The 23,570-nt window shown below is 37.2% G+C and overlaps 2 protein-coding genes across 2 annotated transcripts; one reads left to right on the top strand and one right to left on the bottom strand.

Moving 5' to 3' along the window:
- Nucleotides 1–446: 446 nt before the first annotated feature.
- pgap2 (post-GPI attachment to proteins 2) lies at nt 447–11,988 on the bottom strand. The gene is made up of 6 exons (XM_020920669.2): nt 11,717–11,988; nt 8,414–8,582; nt 7,387–7,636; nt 5,925–6,031; nt 3,925–4,033; nt 447–2,007 (listed from the first exon to the last, which is right to left on the bottom strand). The coding sequence occupies exons 2-6, from the start codon at nt 8,579–8,581 to the stop codon at nt 1,877–1,879; spliced, it is 765 nt and encodes a 254-aa protein (XP_020776328.2). The 5' UTR covers nt 8,582; nt 11,717–11,988; the 3' UTR covers nt 447–1,876.
- Nucleotides 11,989–13,495: 1,507 nt separating this feature from the next.
- On the top strand, nt 13,496–22,251 carry LOC110156440 (hepatitis A virus cellular receptor 1 homolog). Its single transcript, XM_055148713.1, has 8 exons — nt 13,496–13,573; nt 16,280–16,564; nt 17,472–17,655; nt 19,117–19,236; nt 19,335–19,411; nt 19,997–20,108; nt 20,184–20,208; nt 22,094–22,251. The coding sequence occupies exons 1-8, from the start codon at nt 13,496–13,498 to the stop codon at nt 22,173–22,175; spliced, it is 963 nt and encodes a 320-aa protein (XP_055004688.1). The 3' UTR covers nt 22,176–22,251.
- The last annotated feature ends 1,319 nt before the right edge of the window (nt 22,252–23,570 follow it).

Below are 23,570 nucleotides of genomic sequence, written 5' to 3'. Positions count from 1 at the left end.
ACTAATAATTGTAGAAAAACATGCATCCTTTATGTGAGCAGGCTTGCATCTCCACAAACCTGACTTTATTTGGCCTTGTTTCCATACAAAGCTTTCTTTGTTTATAATATTCCACAGTATGGCGTAAAAAGCATCTTCCTGTTTTTTAGCTAGTGCTGCACCAAACCAAAGTTTATTTGTACAACACAATTCATACACAAACTAATTCCAAGTATTTTACAGATTAAGAAAGACATGAAAAACACATAACTATTAATTTAAGCAAAAAGACTTGTAAATTAATATATTGTGATGGCCTCCGATATTACTGTGAGACTTTTGACGATATCCTGATATTTTGGTTATTAGTACATCCCTAGTATCACGGTACGTTCCACCACTGTTAATACCACATTACTCCAGATCTATATTCTGAATTTGATAGAAACAGGTGAAGAACAGCACAATGAGCTTTGAATCAAGCTTTATTACTAGAAAAGCACTCAGAGAGCGCAGACCTCCGCCAAGGACTACCCCCATTTTTTATATCAATTGCGATAAAATCAGTCTTCTGGATCAGATCCGGATCAGCCTTTGGAATATGAAAGAAGATCCCATTGTCCATCACTGAGTCAAATTTCATGGGGTTTGGTCAATAATTAACCGAGATATTGAGAAACAAAATTTTGGCCCCATTTACCACAATGTTAACTAAAATTTCAAAGTGATCCAGAATCCAGGATTTCTTCCGGATCACCCCCAAAATGAAATCAGTTCTTCCTTTTCACATTTCCAACAAATCCTGAAAATTTCATCAAAATCGGTCCATAACTTTTTGAGTTATGTTGCTAACAGACAAACAAACAAACAAACAAACAAACAGACAAACGCCGGCAAAAACATAACCTCCTTAGCGGAGGTAATAAACATATTAGTATCCAAAATTACACAAATCGTCTTTTGAAAGGAAATGTCCGTTGGTCCTTTGGTTACAGCTTTCACTCTTCACATTACTCCTTTGATTAGGAGAGAATCTGCTGGATTTTCTCAAAAACACCAACAAAAACTGCATTCTGACTGTGAGCGAGGTCGCCTCTCCCTCTCCAATGCACCTTTAAACTAAGTAATTTCCCTAGTTTGACAGTCTTAACAAGTGTTGGTAACTTTGGGTCTGAGGTTTAGAACGCTCCACCAGAAAAGTTACACAGTGTATCTTTATCTGTCTTATTGCTGGTTTCTTTACTTGACTTATGGTTAAAGGTCCTATATTGCTTAAAGGTACACTGTGTAACTTTTATGGTAGACTCCAAAACCTACTTGTTGCCATGGAGATATTATTGCTTAATTGCTTAAAGAATATTCCAGAATATGGCATTAAACATATCTAACTAGCAGACATTTAATGGTTTTAGTGCCTTGAAAAATAACCATTCTTACATGAGTTTTAAAGGCGCACTATGCCAGCTGATTGTCTCCTAGGAAATATCATTGCTTTGACAAGAAAGTTTCACAGTATGGCATTAACTTACACCATGAAAAGAAGCAGGTGGCGCAACCAGGCCAGAGTTACAGGTCAGATCTGCGGAGAGGCGACCCTTCATAATCAGAATGCGTTTTTCTAGGTTTTTGAGCTATAAAATCACCTGTAATTGAATAAATGTAAGGTAGAACAGTTTATTGTCACACTGTGGAACATTCCAGGCAAAGCAATGACGTATCCATAGAAACAAGCAGGTGACGGACCCCTAACCGAAAAGCTCCATAGTGCAGCTTTAAGGCAAAATCTACCACTGACGTCTGACCTTCCCTTTTTCTCAGCAGAAAACTAGAGAACACCGAGCACCTTGGACCTCGTCTCTTCATAAACAGTTCATTCAGTCTGGATGTTTTTGTGGATTCAGTAGCGTTTATCCTCCGTCGGCGTGGCAATCATCACCGCTTTGCCCCTGAAGTCCCAGAAGGCCGTCATGTGGAAGGCCATGTTGGAGAAGACCACCAGGTACTCGAACAGCGCAAAGAGAGTGTAAACTGCACAGAAGAGGACAAGGGGAGACTGGGGATGAGATATTAAAGCTGACTTATTCTACAAAATCAACTCTACAAAGCTTTTTAACAATGATATAGTTGTTTCCTTTTACCATTTACTCACCAGAAGTTGTATTTGAAGTAATTTGTGCATGTTCGAGCAATCTTTAATCACTTATTTTCCAGACGCCATATTGACGTTCAGTCCCAGTTTTCCACTGGTACACGCCCACTGCTCTGTATTTACTTTAATGAATGAAATTTTAAATCATTGCATTTATAGAGCACCTTTCAAGAGTCCCAGTGGGCTTCATAGAGCATTATTAAACTACACTCAATGGTGTTAAGGTACTATTGTAGCCACAGGTACCCTGGGCCAGACGGACAAAAGTGAGGCTGCCATATGCACAATCACTCACACACACACCACTTTCTTATTAGGCAATGTGGTTGAAGTGTCTTTCCTGAGGATATAACGTCAGTTTTTGCCACTGGCGCCCCACTGGCACCTGATGTTCTCACTGGTCTTCCATCCAAACACTGACCAGGCCGGGCCCTGCTGAGCTTCTGAGATATGACGAGATCATGTGTGGCCGCTGTTCTCCAGTCTATTTTCTTAATCAGTGACACACATAGGATTTGGTGTTGTGCAGTGATTTTGGTACAAATGAAAAAAAATGCTCTGCTCTAATGAGATGTGCAGCTGTCCACAGGAGGGGCCGACTCTTCTGGTAAATGGTCACATTTTTCTATAGCGCTTTTCCACCTTCAAGGCACTCAAAGCGCTTTACAACAAGGAACCACTCACCCATTCACACACACATTCACACACCAGTGTACGCAGACACTGTGGGCAAGGTGGGTTAAGTGTCTTGCCCAAGGACACAACGGCAGCATTCATCTGTGGGAGCTGGAATCACACCAACCAACCTGTGGGTCAGTGGATCTGACCGCTCAACCTGTGATGTTTTTTATGTTGAGAGCAGGATTCAAACCGCCGACCTTCAGATCAGTGGGCGAATGCTCTACCAACTGAGCTACTGCCGCCCCACATTAACAGTGATGTCAGCTCCCACTTAGCCAGGCTGGCGCCACCTAGTGCCTCCGCTCAATTTCATTTCTCTCCAGCAACTAGGTCAGGAATCAGAATACAATAGATGGTTCACAAAAACCCTGGAAGTGCAAGTTCGGGCACCAGCCAATCAGCAAAGAGACATACATTCTGTGTTGTCAACGATTCCTGAGATCGAGGATTTCACTTGTTTCTTTTATTACATGGCATTAGATGAATACTGTGACTCAAAATGTGCAAATTAAACAATGATCCACAGGTGTCATAGATTAGAACTATACATGAGACACAAGCACAATCTTTAAACCAAGTTAAGCTTCATTACTACTTTATGCATTACTGAATATTTATAACTACTCTTATCTGCAGCGTTTTCAGTGCTCAGAAAGACGCGAAGTGTACTTTTTAGGGTACTGATAAAATAACCCAAAAGCAGAATTTCCAGTAAACCTTAACCAGATTATCATATCATTTGTAACTCATGCGGGCATCATATTTGTCAAGATAAGCTTTTATAAATTTTTCGGATTGGTTAAGGGCGCACTGTGTATCTTTTTCTTTGGGAGTCCATCACCTGGTTGTTTCTATGGATACGTCATTGCTCTGCCTGGAATGTTCCACAGTATGACATTAAACAGCTCTACTTTATATTTTTGAGCAATAAAACTGTGTGTAATTTAATAAATATAGAGAAAAAACAAGCTGGATAGTTATTTTTGAGCTATAAAACCACCTGTAATTGAATAAATGTAAGGTAGAGCAATGACAAATCCATAGAAACAATCAGGTGAAGGATGCCAAAACAAAAAGTTACACAGTGCAGCTTTGAGTGAGTAGAGTGGGCTCACCTCCGTGCTCACAGAACTTGTTGTGCCGTCTGAAGAAATAGAAGGCACACGCACAGCAGAAGATATTAAACAGGAAGAGACGCAGCTTCCACCTGTACGATGTCACTTCCTGCGACAGAGGAAGGAAGGTTTGAATATATAAACATAAAGGGCTTATTTATATGACTCAGCAAAACACGTGACTGACCATTGGTTAATATTAGACTACATGTTCAGTGAATTGTGACGGTTAAAGGTCCTGTATTACACAAAATTGACTCCTGTGAGCTTTAAGTCATGTTATAATGTTGTTACCTCATCAAAAACAAACCTGGAATTGTGTTTTGTGTCATTCACACATGTTTGAGTAACACTATTAGTCTGTCTACATCTCCAAAGTTCAAGATGCTCTGTTCTACCTTGTGATCCCATGTACACTGCAAAAAAGCTTGGCCAAAATTTAAGATACACTACCGGTCAAAAGTTTCAGAACACCCTAATTTTTCCAGTTGCTTATTGCAATTCAAGTCGTGCAAGTCCAATGAAGAGCTTGAAATGGTACAAAGGTAAGAACTGAACAGACAGAAGTAAAAAAAATATATAAAAGATACAAAACACAAGTCCAAGCTCTGCCAAAACTACTTCAGGAAAAAAGAACAAGATGGTAAACTTGAAAACATGAAGTGTCCAGCACAGTCTCCAGACTAAAACCCCATCGAGCTGGTTTGGGATGAACTGGACAGAAGAGTGAAAGACAAGCCTCCTCCAAGTGCCACACATTTATGGGAACTTGTACAACAGACATGGGAAGAACTTTCTGAAGAATATTTGATTTCTATTGTAAAAAGAACGAGCCACGAGTGTGTTCAGCTGTTTTATATATAAGTTTAGAATATGTTTTGATCAACAGTAAACAGTAAAAAAATTGAAAAAGTGTAATATTCTAAAACTTTTAACTGATAGTATAAACATTTAAATCTATCAGAAAATGACTTAAAAGTAGTGAAATTATCTGTCCATGCAGCAAGATAATTTTACTTGACAAGTTATCTTAAAATAAACTACCTCTAGACTAGAATTATGCCGTCGCTGGTCTAATAAGTAGATAATAAACATGAAAACTGCATGAATAATCTCAAAAGTTTTAAAATCTTGGCCAGATCAGAGAAATTTGCAGTGTAGTGTTAGTGTTCAATTTAACAGCTACAGTTTAACTTTAGTTCAGTAGATTGGCAGTAGAGCCCTACACCTGCGGGACGTGACGCAAAACAGTGCGGCACGGGACACATTTTGAAAGCTCATTGCGAGCGTGAGCGGGAGTGGGAATGGACAATGCGGGAGCAATAAACTGCAGTCCTGTGATCTAAATATGAGTGTAAAGTAAAATATACAAATGATGAATGTTTGCCTATCATACATCATTTGTGCTGGATATTTTATTTGGCATTAATAAAAACATTTTAAGCAGTCTAAATTTGCATATGTGGTCCAATCTCACGGACATTTAAGACAATTCCTTTCCGCTTCTTCATGTTTCATAGAGCTTAAGAAAATGAACATCCCCATCTTGCGGGATTTGCTGATGTGAGCAGGACGAAATATCGCAGATGCGGGTGGAAGCGGGACTGATAATTGCAAATCTATGCAGGAGCGGGCAGGAGCGCGACTTAAAATTCAGTCCCACGCAGACCTCTAATTAGAAATTCCAGGTCTGAAATCATTCAAATGATTCTAGTGAACGTGAATGGAGTTTCAAAACACAGTGGAGCACTTCCTGTATTACCACATGACATCACAAGGTGGAACAGAGTGTTTCTGTTGCAGGGTTTGTGAGTTAAACATGTGTGAATGAAACGAAACACAACTCGAGGTTTGTTTGTGATGAGGAAACAACATTATAACAGACCAGAAAACAATATGGGCCCTTTAAGTTTAAGGTCTTTGCTATTACATTTCATTAACTAATTCTGGTCTAGTTTAGGTTCAGTCTTTGCCTAGTCCTGGTTTCGATCTTGTCTCACCTCTGAGTGGAGCGAGTGCCTCTGGATGACATACCACAGGCGGAGCGTTGTGACCATGTACAGAAGCGAGCTGCCAATGAATGCAATGAAACCGTATTTATGGACCTCTGCAAAGAGAAATCACACGTTTTTACTTTGCACCAGTTTTTCAGTTTCACATCAACACATCTGTTAGTCATGAGTTAGTTGTAGTGGGTCAGGGTTTACCCCACATAACTGCATCTATTTTTACAACTGGAGGTGCAGATTGTGAAGTGTTTAAAAATGCAACTTTTGTGTTCAGTAATCTTCAAGGGGATGCTATTGCATTTCCTAAATGTTCCACAGGATGGCATTAAACTGATCTACCTATAAAGGGCCCATATTACGCTATTTTCTGATCTATGTTATAATGCAGTTTCCTCATTACAAACAGAACTAGAGTTGTGTTTTGTTATACTTGTTTAACACAGAAGTGGACAGTTATTTTTTCCATTGGGCCACATGAAAAACAGAAAATATTATGGAGGGCCGGGCCAAATGAGTAACTCAGTTCTGCATAATATTAATTGAATTTCTTGATTTAAAAAAAAAAAATAGTGAATAGCACTGTTTTGACAAGCTGGTAAGAGTTTATGTTATGACTAAGCAATGAAAAAGTGAGGTTGTCTTACAAAAAATGTCATAAAAAACACCTCTAAAATAAAAGCAATGCAGAATTAGTTCAGTTTGGGTGATTTTAGCCCTGGAATTGCTGTACTGAGCAAATAATAAAGGATTACACAAACATCTGTGAACGAAACAAAATAGAACATGGAAGCTCGACGGAAGTCCAAAGTCCCAATGGGTTCGGACAAAAATTTAGAACTTATCTTCGGGCTCAGGTTGGACTCAGACACATCAGCGCGTCAGCTGTTTCTTGTCTACAGTAAAACAACTCACTTTGAGACTCTTAAGTTTTCAAAAGATCAGAGCACGGCACTTCTACTTTAGATACAAGTCAAAACTGTGTTATTATCATTTGTGAAATGTGGTGCAAAACTTCAGATACATGATTTTTAAATGCATAAAAGATTGGCAATAAAGTCCACAGGAAGTAGAGTCATTATCGTGAATCTGCAGATTTACCTGGATCCATGCAATGTGTGGGTGTAAACGGAAACACATGAATGACTTTCACCTTTTTACTTTTAATGCTTCGAGCAGTTTTGTGACATAAAAATGGTGTAATTTTAATTGTGTCGGGTTCGGACACAAATATCTTAAAGCCTATCGGGCTCTGGTCGGATTTGATCACTGCTCTGTCGAGCGTGGGCCGTGCTAGGACAGAAAAAATGCCCACACACTAAAACAAAACATAACTCCAGATAGGTTTAGATGAGGTAACAGCATTATAACATGCCTTAAAGCTCAGCTAAAGTCAGTTTTGTGTAATATTGAATCTTAAAGCAACTAAACATGTGTCCAGTCTAAACAAACTCACCATACGTCTCGGTGGAGCCCACGTACGTCAGCACCAGCAGCCCTGTGTTCTCTATGAGGCTGAGGAGCAGAGTGACCACGCTCAGAAGCAGCTCCAGGATCCGACTGTGGAAGTGTCGGTAGTAAAAGGTGAAATACGCTGCAGCGCCGAGGTAACGCGGCGCCGAGTGAAGCCCAATGAACCCTCTCCAGATGTAACGCTCTGGGACACGGCTGATCGCAGAGCTGATGGAGGGCAGGTAGTTCCTCACCTGGAGAAGAAGAAGAAGAGGAAGTCATTGGGGCTGCATGATTTATGAAAAATATCTACAGAATTTTTCATTTTTTTTAATAAAAGGATTCTGGTTTGTAGGTTTTTTAGTATCGTGACAACATTTTACATTTTCACATTTTAAACACACCCAGAAAAAAATGACAAAAAGACTGAAATCAATGAACTGACAAACAAATACAAGAATCACACTTCAGATTGTTTTTGTACAGATCTAAAATACAAGGTGAGCAGTCAGCAATTTTACAAATAAGACAGGATATTTTGTTTCTGTGGAGGAACCCAGTGGTGAATGATGTACTCAAAGTTAAATAGTTACTCAAGTAAAAGTAAAATTATCACATTAAAAAAATCTACTTAAGTAAAAGTATTACGTATTAAGTAAGAACCTCTTTAAAAATGTACTTAATGCGTAAAAAGGAAAAGTAAAACAATTACAGGATGAAATGTAGTGATTTTGATCATGAGTTTTAAGTGATTCAGTTGATTTCTTAGTTTTTCTCGCCACTTTTGTGTTTTTGTCTTGCTCAAAGTTGGGACGTTAACTCAAATGAAATGTGCTAAAAAAACATTTTTTAAATAAACTACCCACCATTTCAGCAGGTCTCAAACCATAAAGAAAAGTCCAGTTCAAAAATGTAGTGGAGTAGAAAGTAGAAGTAGATACACTATGGTATTGCAGCCTTTATTTTCAGGCCTAGACGTCATCACGAGCACATAACTGGACCACGCACAAAACAGTGAAAAGTTGCAGTACCTCACAGTGTGTGTAGGTGGCGTCGTCGTAGTGGTACATCAGGGTAACCGTGAGACAGATCAGGAGGCCCCCAAACGGCAGCATCACCGTCCCGACAGCGAAGATCGTGAAAGGGATTCGAACCAGCGGCCGGTCCCTCTCCAGGCTGCTGTATGGAACCTGCAGCATCCTTCACACCACAAAACACAAACAAAAACATTTAGAATTACACTTAGAAATGTATTGATCCACAAGGGAAATTATTTGGACACAGTTGCTCACACATCACAATAGATTATAATAACAAAGACCAACAATATAAATGGTAATAATACATTCTAAATAAGTAGCAAAAAAGATAGCAAGAGACAGGTGTCAAATAACACGTAACTATAGGAATGTATATGTACAAGTAAAAATAAAATAAAATATAGAAATACAGTACTACAACTATGTCTAAATAGGTTTTTAAAGAAATTCTTCAGTATTTCAGATAAAACTGTATTTTTACAAACTACTAAACAACCCCCTTAGTTAAAAATATGAAGAAAGAATATGAAGACTGCAATAATTTGCAAAACGATATATCAAGTACTGTTTTCAAACACGATTTAGATACTAAGGATTAGACTAGATACTCAATACCAATACAGATATCATGATGATAATAACAGGGTATCCCCAGGTTTGACTAATGCAAATTTAAGACATTTTTAAGACCTTTTTAAGACCACCTAAATGAAAATTAAGACCAACATTGCACCCATTATGCAGGCGAAGAATACCAGATCCAATTCTAATAATGACCATTACTCGCTGCTTTTAATAACAAAAATACTTTTATTATAAAATCTCATTCAGAACTCATTTTTAGTCATATGCATTGCTTCTAACAAGACAAACTAAGTATTGTTTGCGCATACTCCAAATTAGACGTTCATTCGTGATAAGTGATTTAAGACCTTTTTAAGACTTTTAATACCCCCCGGCTACCCTGAATAAAAATACAAAAAAAAAAACTCTTTCTTTAGACAATATAATGTGATTTTTCAACATTAAATCGTAGTACTTTCTTTTCTGTTACCATGTGGCCTTATATCTGTGCAATCCCCAAGTGGTCCAGGGGCATATACTAGTTTGTGTGTTCTTATCCTTGTCTTGAAACAGGTCAAGATCATTCTAAAACTACTGAGGAAAGGTTCGTTTCTGTCCTGTCGATGGGACTTTTTAATATCGATACCTACCAAAATGAGTATCTAGTTTCTATACTAGTTTTAGAATCGATAAGTATCTGATCTGATTTTGAACGCTAATGTCAAACTAGGACAAAATAGAATTCACATTTACATCACAAACCAGGAAGACGTTTGGAAACATGTGATGACAACATCCGGTGTAATTCCCGACAGTGGGCTCATCGACCGACTGTGATAAAGACCACTGAAGTAAATCTGATCAGCAGTAAAATGAAGACTGTATACATGTGCTCTTTGGAATCATCTTGAATTTGGCGCCTCGTCTCTTCTAATCGCATGTACCCAGTGCGCTCAAGAGTTGTGCGTCAGTGGGGAAATTATGAAAACTGAGGTATGGTTGTAACTGTTGATTAGGCAAAAATACCGGAAAGCTACAATGTCATGTAGATGAAGAAAACTGACTTAGACAAATTTTATTGATCCACAAGGGAAATTATTTGGACAGAGTAGCTCACACACCATAATAAATATAATAACAAAGTAATAAAAATATAAATGGTAATAATAAATTCTAAATAAGAAGCAAAAAAGATAGCAAGAGACAGGTTAAATAAGACATAAAACTGGGCCATTTTCTAATTTTTCATAGATTTTGTAAGACTTACCACTGCCAGAAGTTGTCACTGCATGTTTCCAAACACCTTCCTGGTTTGTGACTAAGGAGGAAAGGTCTATGTTTTGTTCCATAGTGGCTTACCTGGTAGAAGTCTGGGTTCGAGTCCTGACTTGGTTCAGTTTGTTGCTTGTCATGCTCCTAATATTCTATACTATTACTATCTACTAAATACCACTCACAGATACAAACAAATATACATACTTAAAACCTCATACTTAAAGGTGCACTGTGGAACTTGTCTGCAGGAATGTCTGTCACCTGCTTGTCTCCATGGAGATGTGCCCAGAATGTTCCAGAGTATGGCCATAAACTTTTGAATCTCCATGGAGACTTGCAAGCCAAATTGCAGGTTAGATTTATGGAGAAAACATGAATCCTCACAGTAAGAATGAGGGGTTTTTTAAGATATTTTTGAGCAACAATAACATCTGGAGTTGAATAAATGTAACATAGACCAGTTTAATGCCATACTGTGGACAATTTAAATGAAAGGATTAACATCTCCATGGAGACAAACAGGTTGTGAACCCTGTTCCAATTTACATGTTATATTTTGCTGTGTTTTACTAAAATGATTAAAATGACATGCCTACTTTGTTGTACTTCATCACATATTTACCAACTTGTCAAACATTTCTATATTACATTCATGATTTTTGATACAGTTTTAACCAGATACAGACCAGAGGATTTTGATAAATTAGTGTAAATGAAAATCTTAAAATCAGATGACATTCTCCGAGTAAAACTGCTTTGTGTTTTAAGTAACTCTTATAACTCTGTACTCTTGGTACATGGCAGATGTTAAAATCTATGTTGCATATAGCTCTGATGAAGACCATTGAACTGTACTGAAAGTCATTTCTTTTTTGGTAATTTTATTTTTTATTTTCTTAAGGTGATCAAGTGTAAATCATAATTACAAAATAACTTTATCCGTACATGTTTTCATGGTGTTACCACATATCCATATATATAGTTTTCTTTCTCAGAACATTTTACTTTACCTATAATTTTATTCTTTTGATCATGGAGACGAAATAAAAGAAAACCTAACCTAAAAACCTAAAACTATAAAGTGTGATAGTGTACATTTAAGTAATACAACAGATTCGCCTCTTAGTTCAATATATAAGTAAAAAATTATCAAATATTAGTAGCGTATTGAAGTCTAGAGAGCAATATTGTTGGGGAGGCTTCAAAAACTACTAGTATATAATAATAATTATTAACAGACACAGTAAAAGCTGTAAACGTTTTCACTCATAACCACAGCTCAAAACAAAAATAGAAACTTGATCAAATACTGGGATTGGTCAGTATAAACAACTTTTATCCATAAAGTTTGAGGTTTTGCTCCATCTTTTTTAAAACTTAAAGCGAATAACTATATTGATGTGGATTAAACACGGCTACCAGCGCTAAAAAGTCTGATGATAAGTAAAAACTCACCTTTATCGCGTCACTCGACTCATGTATCCACCTGGATTTGCTGAAGTTTCACCTGTTAGCGGATTAGCTCAGGTTAGCCTCCCGGAGCTAACTACATTTTCCTGTATTTAAACGACATCTTCAGCTTCACCGGGACTAAACGAGAAGAATAAAAGTGGCGCCGGATCGGATCTTTTTGTTGTCAATAACTGTGATTCGACTTTTAATGAAACTTTGTAATTTTTGCTATTACTTTTCGAGCACTCCACGTAGAACCACCGTGACCGGAAATAACCCTTTCAAATTAAAAGCGTCTTCCTGGAGTACAGCCCTCCGTTTCCGGGAAATCTCTCGGGAAATCGCAGACCGTTTATTTAGTTTTTTTTTAAATTTATGAAATAATTAAATGTTTTTACAGTCATTTTCATACATGCAAAACAAAAAAGACGTACAAGAAGCATGAGTAATAACATAAATATACAGGAAAACATAGAATAAAACTGTAAAAAAAAAAAAAAAAAAAAAAAAAAACAGATGTCTGAATCACAATTTGTGTTTGTTTGTGTGTTTGTTTGTTTGTTTGTTTGTTTGTATTCTACATTTTTAATAAATTGTACAGCGGATTATTGTTTTATAAATTTTAGAGAAGAGGATGACACTCAGTTCTTTATGAAAAACATTGAATTTTGGTAGACTCTTAAAGAATCAATTTTTGTGTTAAAAAATTTCTGTAAAATTATTATGGAGTTAATAGTCAAATCATTAATTAACAAATTATTTAAAATGAAGCAATACATAACATTTTCTAATCTCTTTCTAATCTAACCAATGATGTAAATCCTCCCAAAATGCATTATTATACACATACAGCTAAAGAATATGTGATCTGTTGTGTCAAAGAACAATAAGTAACCTCAAATCTTAACTATTTGAATAGAAAGCTAGCAATTTTACTATTTTAAAATTAATCTCCTTTGCTTTTTGTGCAGTTTGGAATTTGAAAAATGTAGATCTTAATTTTTTAGTTAACTTTATTGTGAAGAAACTGAGAAGTGGATTTCGAGACGTTACAAATGGAAATAATTGTTGGTAATTCAGTGAAAATGCACCGAATTACACTATTTTTAAGATTAGAATTAAGTAGATTATGACAACATAAGTAACGGGAGAAATCATACCTGTCTTTGGGTTTTTAGAAACTTTGATAAAAACAACATCATAAACTAGATCAGAAAACAGAATAAACAAAATATGGGCCCTTTAACTTCTGAGCCTTTTCTGTTTATAGATTAAGATAATGGCACTGATAGGCTATTAAGACAAAAAAAAAATCGATTTCATATTTGGCGAGCATCCTAATAGGACTTAAAAACAATTACTTAACAACATATCAGACAAAAAAAAAATACATTAAAAAGCCATAGTTTTAAATGATCAGCATGAATGCAATGGTTCTATACAAAATTTTACATGTTAGAAAGTTGTTACCTCCTCAAGAGTTTGTGTTGAGTTGTGTTTTGTTGTAAATATGCAGGGTTTGTGTGTTGTCTGAATTAAACAAAACTGAACTCAAAGTATGTTTTTAATGATTAGACAGAAAATAGCATCTCTTAAATACTTTCTCTAAAAATACTTTCTGACAACACTGGGTAACTGTGGCTGACAAAAGTAGGCCAACATCATATATATCCCTTCTGTATCTATTGAGTCCATACATTGTGAGTTGTTTTGTTGAAAGCAGCCGTAGCAGTGAATGAAAAGGAGAATATCGAAAAAGAATGAGTGTTTTGTGAATCGGGGATGTCTCCACAGCCTCAGAGTCAAAGGAGCAGAAGACCCAAACAGAGTCTCATTGTCCAAGAGGCTTCCTTCGTCACTGTAAGAAGTTAATCAACACAAAACAGTCCAGCAAATGGGAAAATAAAATGTAAACAATGCAAGCTATTTCAGACACGAATAGTTTGTTTTTGTGTTAAAAACAGAGGTGGATGAAGCGACACAGTGCAACTATCCAGAACTAAGAGATAAGACAAGATCCAGATCCAAACTAGAACTAAACCAGGATTTGAGAATTTCTTGGTCAAAATTATCACGTATCTCAGTGTATCTGACCCAAACTGCAATCATAAGACTAACCTGCAGGGGAAGCTCATGCTAAAACTAAAATTTTTGATAAAAAAGTACTCAGAAATTATGGAATTATTTAAGACTACACTTGCAAATCATGAGTCTAAAGGTTCACTCTGTAACTTTTCTGGCTCTGTCACCTCTTTGTTTCTATGGACATGTCATTGCTCTGTCTGGAATGTTCCACAGTATGACATTAAACAGCTCTACCTTAGATTTATTCAATTACAAGTGGTTTTACAGCTCAAAAATACTTAGAAAAACAGGGATTCTGACTGTGAGCAGGGTCGCCTCTCCACAGATCTGACCTGTAACTTGGTCTTTTTTGGTCTCCGTGATAATAGAAAGGTTTAATGCCATACTGTGAAACATTCCAGACAAAGCAGTAACATCTCCATTGAGAAAAGCACCAGAAAACCTTCACAATGTGCCTTTAATCTGCCGTTTTACACAAATACCAAAAAATACCAAATGTTCAGCCAAATCCTTATAATATACATAAAGTAATTAGTAGACTGACACAAGTTTTGGTTGAATAAGACTCCATTGACCTATTAATTCTCTAAATGACTGCAGCCATAGACTACACTTGGCTATTTTGGAAGCTGGACAGTGGAGCCTCAGTGTTTTTAAGCCCCACCCTTTTTGACGCTGGGGACTCCTTCTATCTGTTTCACAACAAGATACTTCCAATACTGTACTACAACTACTAATACTACTACTACTGCAACTACTACTACTATTGTTACGACTACTACTGCTGGATTTGGGATGGATGATATATTTACACATGTGCGGTTTTTAACTTTGGTGATGGCCCTGAATGGCAAAGGTAAATTTGTTTTTTTATTTTATTTTTTATATGAAATAATTTGCAGTTTGCATTTTAGACTTAGATTAAACCAGACCTGGGCCACATAAGGTCCTTTGGTTGTCTCTGACTGGCCCGTTTAAGATCATTTGTAATTACAAAATAAACATATTTTGTCATTGTACCTCATGCATGGCCTAAAGCTCCATTACTTTTATTTTTGGTGGGGGTTTTTTAATGACATTTTTGTAAAGCAACCTCACTTTTTCATTGCTTAGTCATAACATAATCTCTTACCAGTCTTACCAGCTTTTTACTGCTTTTTATAAAGAAATACAATTAATATTTTGCAGAATTGAGTTAAGCATTTTGGCCCTGTCCTCCACAATACAGTATTTTCTGTTTCTCATGTGGCCCCATGGATAAAATAGAAGCATGCATCTGGATTAGATGGAGCTACTCAATATTTTATAATTCAAATTGTGCTTTTATTCTGGTTTAGTTTTGCTTTAATTTTATCTTAGTCTAGAAATAATTTAGATTTAAAGGTCCTATATTACACAAAACTGGCTCTTGTGAGCTTTAAGTCATGTTGTTACCGCCTCAAAAACAAACCTGGAGTTGTGTTTTGTTTCATTCGCACATGTCTGAGTAACACTTTATTATTAGTCTGTCTATATTTCTAAAGCTCATAATGCTCTGTTCCACCTTGTGAGGTCATGAAGTGGTAGTTTTTAAGTTCACAGCTCCTTTTACCTTTTAGAGTTTGGCAATTCCAGGGCTCATCTTGTCTCCTGCTTCTCAATAATATTACAAAATGTTGATACTGATACAGAAAGCAAATGCATTTTACAACAGTGCTAAAATAATTAACTGATTGCAACTGTGAAAAAAACAAACAAACATATTACAGTATTTTATTATCTATTTGTTATGTGTCCTCATCACAAACAGACCTGGAGTTGTGTTTTGTTTCATTCACACATGTTCAGCACACAAATCCTGCAGATTTATTAGTTCTTGAGTTAAAGGTAAATTGTCAAAGTCTAAAAAAAGTGAACTAATAGAGCATATTGAGCTTTTAAAATAATAAACACTTACTCAAACATGCGTGAATAAATCATAACAAAACTCCAGGTCGGTTTGTGATGAGAAAACAACAATATAACATGACTAAAAGCTCACAAGCGTCAATTTTGTGTAATATACAAGACCTTTCGGACTCAAGTAAAATCTGCATGACATTTATTTTTGTTTATTATTATAGAAAAGAAATATCTACTTTTTGTATTATATCTATGTATTTATGTTACACATTACTGTCCAAATAAACATTCATATTCATTCATTCAAACAATCTTGACAATCTCTTGTATATAGCTGAGATTTTTATTTTTATATTTTTAATTTTTAATTTATTTTTCATTCATTTTTATTTATTTATTACTTTTCTATTTTATTTTGACTTGTACATACACATTTATATCACAGTTTCTTTTTCAGATTTTTATTTTTTATTTTTTTATTTTTGCTACTTATTTAGAATTTATTATTACCATTTATAGTATTTTTTTACTCTTTGTTATTATTATATTGTGATGTGTGAGCTACTGTGTCCAAATAATTTCCCTTGTGGATCAATAAAGTTTGTCTTAGTCCATCTTAAATACAATCTCAGTATCAAGTATCATGATATATCTAAGGATCAGTGTGTAGTTTTTATTTTTGCGGACAGTCTGATTGTTTTCTGTTTTCTGTTGTGTCCAGGCTGCAGTACCTACCGTGTGACAGAAGGGGGCGTGGCGTCTCTGTCGTGTCAGTACAGCGTGCAGAGGTTCGGCCTGAGCAGAGTCTGCTGGGGACGCGACTGTGGAACCTTCTGGTGCAGCAGCATCCTGGTCCAGACCGACGAGAACGGGGTCATCTCCAAGGTCTGGACCGGGACAGGAGCGGGACTGGACCAGGACTGGACCAGGACCAGGACTAAACCAGAATGGACCAGGACTAAACCAGGAACAGGACTAAACCAGGACTGAACCAGGACCAGGACTAGAGCAGGACTGGACCAGGACTAGACCAGAACCAAGACTGAACCAGGACCAGGACTAGAGCAGGACTGGACCAGGACTAGACCAGAACCAAGACTGGACCAGAACTAGAGCAGGACTGAATCAAGACTGGACCAGGACTAGAGCGGGAATGGAGCAGGACTAAACCAGGAGTAGAGCAGGACTGAATCAGGACTGGACCAAGACTGGAGAGGACTAAACCAGGACCAGGACCAGGACTAGGACTAGGACTGGAACAGGGCCAGGACTGGACCAGAACTGAACCAGGACTAAATCAGGTCTAAACCAGGACTAGAGCAGGACCAGGACTAAGCCAGGTCTAAACCAGGACTCGACCAGGACTAAACCAGGACTGGACCAGGACTAAAGCAAGACTAAACCAGATTTAACATGGACTAAATTAGAATAAAACCCAGATGGGACCAGGATTTAACCGGAATAAAAACCAGGACTAAAACAAATCTGAACCAGGACTAAACCAGGACTAAAGCAGGAATGAACCAGGACTAAATTAGAATAAAGAAGAACCAGGACTAAGCAAGGCCTCACTTATTTGGGACTTGGACTGAACTGAGTCAGAACTGAATCAGGACTAATGCAAAACTGAACTTGGACCCAACAATAGGATTAAAACAAGCCTAAACTCATAACCCAGCTAATAAGAGTAAGAGAGGCCATTGGTTGCCTCCTAGTAAACAAGACCAGAGTCAAGACTAAACCAGGACTGGGCTGGGTCTAAGAGTCTAACTCAGTTCCTCTTGTTCCTCAGGTCTCGGATCGGTACCGTCTCACCGGGGATGTTCTGGACGGGGAGATGGACCTGGACATTCTGGACGTGCGTCGTTCGGACAGTGGACCTTACTGCTGCAGGGTCAACATCAACGGCATCTTCAACGACAAGAAGACCATCATGAACCTGCGCGTCGTCAGAGGTCAGGGGTCAGAGGTCAGAGGTCAGCACTGCAAAAACTAAAATCTAGCCATAGTTAAAATTACATGAATTAAGAAAGTTTTATCATGATTTGAGTATATTTCTAAACAAGTAAAATTATCTATCAATGGAACAAGACTTATCACTTCATCCAATTATTTCTATGGCACATTTTACAAACAAAGCAGTTTCCACAGTGCTGCACAGAGATCTTAAAATGAAGACAACAAAAGGTAAATTGCTCAAATATGATCATATCAGTCCTGAAACAATAAAAGCAATAAAAATCTAATAAAAGCAAAACCATAAAAATCATAAAAAAGCAGTAAATAAGTTAAAATAAATAAAAGACACAGAGAACCACACAACTCACATGGTGTTTAAAACCAGAGAATAAAAGTGGGTCTTAAGATGAGACTTCCCGTCCATAATTACAGTCTTGTTTACTGTCTTGTCTCGTTTTTGAAGGCGCTTGGACTCGGTCTTGTCTCGGTCTTCAGGTCTGACACTTGACGAGTGATAAAATGGGGATAGATTTATAAAAAATATTGATATATATGCGCCAAAATAACAGTAAAAAACAAATAAATGTGGATAATTACAAAGATGGTCTCAATTTGGTCTCAATGGGCCGTGGTCTTGGTCTTGTCTTGGGCTCAACCACATTTGGACTCTTGGCCTTTAAAAGTCTCAGTCTTGTCTTGGTCTTACCCCTCAGAGTTCTAGCCATGCCTTAGAACTAGTGTCGTACTACTCAAGACTGGTCTTTGTCTCGAGAGTGGCCTTGAGACCATTTTTTTGCAGTCTTGGTCTTGTCTTGGACTCAACCACATTTGGACTGGGTCTTGTCTCAATCTTGAAGACGCTCGGACTCGGCCTTGCCTCGGCCTTGTCTCGGCCTTGAAAGCACTTGGGCTCAGTTTTGTCTCGATCTTGAAGGCGCTTGGACTCGGTCTTGTCTCGGTCTTGTCTCGGCCTTGAAGGCGCTTGGACTCGGTTTTGTCTCGGTCTTGAAGGCGCTTGGACTCGGTCTTGTTTCGATCTTGAAGGTGCTTGGACTTAGTCTTGTCTCAGCCTTGAAGGCGCTTGGACTTGGTCTTGTCTTGGTCTCGATGTCTGACACTTGACGAGTGATAAAATGGGGATAGATTTATAAAAAGAAAAACACACACACAAAAAAAAACATTGATATGAATGTGTCAAAATAACTGTAAAATGCAAATAAATGTCAAAAATTACAAAGATGGTCTCAATTTGGTCTTGATGGGCCGTGGTCTCTGTCTAGTCTTGGTCTTGACCCTCAGAGGTTTTGGTCTTGTCCTGGTCTCAGCCAGGTCTTGGTCTCTATTAGTGCAATCCTGCCTACAACACTACATAGAACATTCAATGAAAAAAATAATTGCCTCTACATGGACATGCCCTCTACCAGAAAGTTACACAGTGCAGCTTTAACTGAAATGTGTAATGTTTGATTGTGCTCCAGCTCCAGGCACCAGTCCTCCGACCACCACCACAACTACGACGACCACCACCACGATTATCACGACGACTACTACAACTACAACCACAGAAGAAGCAGTCCAAGAGGAAGCCACGCCCACAGGTAAAAAAACAAACAAAAACGAAGTGCTTCAAAGCATTTACCTTTAGTTTTTTTGATTATTTTTCTTACCATGTGATTTTTTTATTTTTTTTTTGTAGTGAACTGGAGAGCAGTGCTGTCGTCGCAACTGGAAATCCTGAAAAACTCCACTCTGCATCGGTCTGAACCCGTCAATGTGAGATTTGGGGTCTTCATTACATTTAATTTAAAAGGGCCCATATTACGCTACTTTCGGATCTACATTATAATGTCATTTCCTCATCGCAAACAGACCTGGAGTGTTTTGTTTCATTCTCGCATGTTTAATACACAAACCCTGCAGATTTAGGCTGAGTTCATCTCTCAAACAGTATACAGCTAATACAGGAGCAGACTTGATACTCTGATACTCAATACCGATTCCAATACCACAATGATAATAAAAAACTCTCTTTCTTTAGAACAATTGAATATGATTTTCAACATTAAATCATAGTACTTTCTTTTCTATTCCCAAGTGGTCTTATATCTGTGTAATCCCTCAATGGTCCATAGGTGTAAACTTGTCTTTGTGCTCTTATACTTGTTCCTAAACAGCTCAAAATCATTCTAAAACTATTCAGAAAAGGTTCATTTCTATTTGTAAGTGTGACTTTTTTAGTATCAATACTTGCTCAAATGAGTATGTAGTTCCAATACTAGATTTAAGACTGATTAGTATCTGATTTTTTATATTTTTTGACAATAATACGTATATTTTTTGTCTCTTTTTGATTCTCAGGTGGAGGAGCAGGTGCCCTCGCTCTCTGTTCAGATAAACGTCCCAGTCTTGTCTCTCTCCCTCAGTATTCTGTTCATTTTAGCAGTGGTCTCGCTCTTTGTGGCTTTAAAACGTAAGAATACGTCGCCACATTGGCTTTAACCTTCGTTTATATTTTATTTATATGATATTTTTATTAATTTCACAGGTGGAAAAGGGCTGAAGTCTGGATGGTGAGTTTACATCGATCAGATTTATGTTTATAACCAAATATATATTCAAAAGGAAGTCCAAAATGCATTAAAACAGTCCATAATACGCTGCTTTCTGATATGTTATAATGTTGTTTCATTGTCACAAACCTGGAGTTGTGTTGTGTTTCATTCACACATGTTTAAAACACAAATTCTGCATATTTAGGCTGAGTTCTTCTCTCAAACAGAAATAACTCTGTTCAACTTTGTGATGTCATGTGGTGATACAGAAAGTGCTCCACTGTGTTTTTCTTTGGAGGGTCAATGCAGCCAAGCAAGACCAATTTTTATCAAATGCTGATCTTGAGATGATTGTTCACTCTTTTATTTCATCTTGTTTAGATTTTTGTAATTCTCTTTTTACTTGTTTTAACACGTCCACACTTACGCGGCTGAAACTCACACAAAAGGTGTCTAAAAGTTTTTTAACAGGAGCAAACGAGCAAACACACATCACACTATTTTTATCTTCACTGCACTGACTTCCTGTTAAGATCAAAGTGTTGTTAAAGTCAACTTAAAAAGCTCCAGCAGAGGTGGGGACTTGCAAGTCGTAACTTGGACTCAAGTCAGACTTGAGTCACTATTTTTAGGACTTGAGACTTGACTTGATAAAAATGGACTAAGACTTGGGACTCAACTTTGATTTGATGGTCAGTGACTTGGGACTTAACTCAAACTTGAGCCCTGTGATTTGAGAAGACTTGATGCTTTTCCTAAAATATATATACTTTTTGAAAATACTTTTACAGACTGGAGCATGTCAGTCCCACTTCTTTACTTGTTACTTTGGACTAACTGAAGTACTGTGATGTGGTACCCTCAAATGTACTACAGTAATATACAGTACAATACAGTAAAACAGAGGGAACTACAAAGAACATGATCTTTCCATTTCACTGCAGACGACATGGCAAAATAATTGTTACTAAGTACTCTTAAATCTAAATTTTTTCTCTTCTGACCATATGATTCACAATAAGATCTTGTTGAAAATATCCTTTTTAAGTGCAATTTAACTTAATATTCATATAAATTGAAAAAATCTAAGCTATATTTGGTTCTTTGGTTTAAAGACTTGAAATGACTTGAAGCTCAAAGCAGATGACTTGGACTTGACTTGGACTTATGGGCCAGTGACTCGAGACTTGACTTAGACTTTCTTGTATTTGATTTGATACTTGACTTGGACTTGAGGTCAAAGACTTCAGACTTACTTGAGACTTGCAGAACGACGACTCAGTTCCACCTTTGAGCTCCAGCACATCAGTGACTTACTGCGCCCCTACACCTTAGTCTGCGCTCTCTGGTTCTCAGGTCAGAACCCATTGATTGTTCCAAAGTCCCGCTTCAATAAAACACAGGGGAACCAGTCTTTTCAGGCTGTAGCCCCCCCAATTATGGAATGCCGTCCATGAGGCAAACTCTACTGACTCTTTTATAAAGCAGCTCAAGACACTACTATTTAGACAAGCTTTATGTTGACTGTATCTGTAATTCTTCTGTCTTATGTTATTTAATGCACTCTGTAAAGCACTTTGTTTTGATTTTTTGTCTGTGAAAGATGCTCTATAAAGCTTCTCTATACTTACTTACATCACTACAAACACCTTCACTAAAAACATTTGGATACTTTCAACCCTGGATTTGCCAGTCTCTACTGAACTAAAGGTAAAAGGTACATGACATCACATTTTGAGCTTTGGAGATGTAAACAGACTAACACTAAAGAGTTATTAATTTTAATATGTGTGAATGAAACAAAACACAGCTGCAGGTCTGTTTTTGATGAGGTAACAACATTATAATATGGCTTAAAGCTCACAAGAGTCAGTTTTGTGTAACGTAGGACCTGTAATTTTAGTTTTTCAGATGAGCCTCGCCACATCATTTACGAGATCAGAATGAGACGCCCGGTTCAAGAAAACATTTACACTTTGGACTGAGAATCAAATTGTCCCAAATGAATATGCTGTTCCTTTGCTGATGTCTTTGTCTTTTTTAACATAATAAATATATTTAATGAGAGTGTGCCTGGCTGTTTCTTATATCTTGTGTGAATGATGACTGTATTGATGTATTGACAGGAAAAATGTTAACCACCAGAGGGCGTCATTGTATTAAAAATGTAATGATAATCTTAACCCATTTGTACTTTTCCATACTTCTCTCAAACTCTATAGACACAGCAGTCCTGGGGCAGACTGATGGAGGAGAGGCTGCCAGTTAGGGCTGCACAAAATATCACCACTGAATCAAAATGATCAATTTGCAAATTGATATTTAAAGGTGCATATTCTAACTTTTAGCGTCCACCATCTGATTTTATTCATGGAAATGTAATTGTTTTGTCTGGAATATTTCACAGTATGTATTTCACATTTCTGTCTTCATGGAGACCAAACCAAGTCAGGTTACAGGTCAGATCTGTGGAGAGGCGACCCTGCTCACAGTCAGAATGCCTGCTTTTCTAGGTATTTTTGAGCTATAAAACCATCTGTAATTGAATAAATGTAAGGTAGAGCTGTTTAATGTCATACTTTGGAACATTTGAGGCAGAACAATGAAAGATCCATAGAAACAAGAAGGTGATGGACACCCACTGGAAAAGTTACATAGTGCACCTTTAAAAAAATATCCTCTGTGTCTTACTCACAGTGGGAAAAGGAACCAAAGCTTGTATTCAAGTAAGAGTACTGTTACACTGTTCAATTGTACATTTTACTCAAGTACAGCTTCTTAAAAAATATTACTCAAGTGGGAGTAAAAGTATGCTGCTAGAAAATTACTCTGACAAGTATAATTTCCTTAAGAAGTTACTCAATTAAATGTATCTGAGGACTACCCACGCAAAGTTAATCACACAGGGTTCCCACTCTTTTTCACTGACAAAACTTCAAAACTTTTCCATGACTTTTTCATGACCTAAAGTGAATTTTCCATGACTTTACAGCATCTACATGCGTAAAATTGATTAGACTTTTAGGGCTAAATATGAAATGTTAATCCTTTCCACTCAACTTATGGTTTGGTATTATAGTTTTTTAACATTCAAAATACTGTCAGTGCATTTATTGTCGTCTCTTTTTAAACAAAAGGCGCATACATTCAGAAATAATCATAATAGCCTAATGAGAACTTAACAGAATGCTGTAAGAGATACTAAAATTCCATGACCTAACAGGATTTCCATAACTGTGGAAACCCTGCTCAGAACTGTACTTCCAATCTGCACCATCTGCATCTTCCACCACAACTCACTCACACACATATTAACACTGGGGATGTGACAATAACAGAACTATCGTGATACTGTATTGTCAAGTGTCTCTCAATAACAT

This window comes from Boleophthalmus pectinirostris, unplaced genomic scaffold (genome assembly GCF_026225935.1).
Source record: "Boleophthalmus pectinirostris isolate CB_2022bp ecotype Guang Dong unplaced genomic scaffold, ASM2622593v1 HiC_scaffold_12, whole genome shotgun sequence".
In the NCBI taxonomy this organism is placed as follows: domain Eukaryota; kingdom Metazoa; phylum Chordata; class Actinopteri; order Gobiiformes; family Gobiidae; genus Boleophthalmus; species Boleophthalmus pectinirostris.
The sequence above is the reverse complement of the archived record's forward strand: the minus strand, read 5'-3'. Positions and strand labels throughout refer to the sequence as shown.

What these genes read in the sequence shown, in the direction of transcription:
- LOC110156440 (XM_055148713.1), top strand. Translation starts at nt 13,496, where the DNA reads ATGTCTCCACAGCCTCAGAGTCAAAGGAGCAGAAGACCCAAACAGAGT. An exon ending in TCAGGGGTCAGAGGTCAGAG is followed by an intron (nt 17,656 to 19,116) that starts GTCAGCACTGCA and finishes ATTGTGCTCCAG; the next exon opens with CTCCAGGCACCAGTCCTCCG. An exon ending in GCTCTTTGTGGCTTTAAAAC is followed by an intron (nt 20,109 to 20,183) that starts GTAAGAATACGT and finishes TTAATTTCACAG; the next exon opens with GTGGAAAAGGGCTGAAGTCT.
- pgap2 (XM_020920669.2), bottom strand. Translation starts at nt 8,581, where the DNA reads ATGCTGCAGGTTCCATACAGCAGCCTGGAGAGGGACCGGCCGCTGGTT. An exon ending in GGCACTCGCTCCACTCAGAG is followed by an intron (nt 4,034 to 5,924) that starts GTGAGACAAGAT and finishes CCTCTGTCGCAG; the next exon opens with GAAGTGACATCGTACAGGTG. An exon ending in CAAGTTCTGTGAGCACGGAG is followed by an intron (nt 2,008 to 3,924) that starts GTGAGCCCACTC and finishes TCTTCTGTGCAG; the next exon opens with TTTACACTCTCTTTGCGCTG.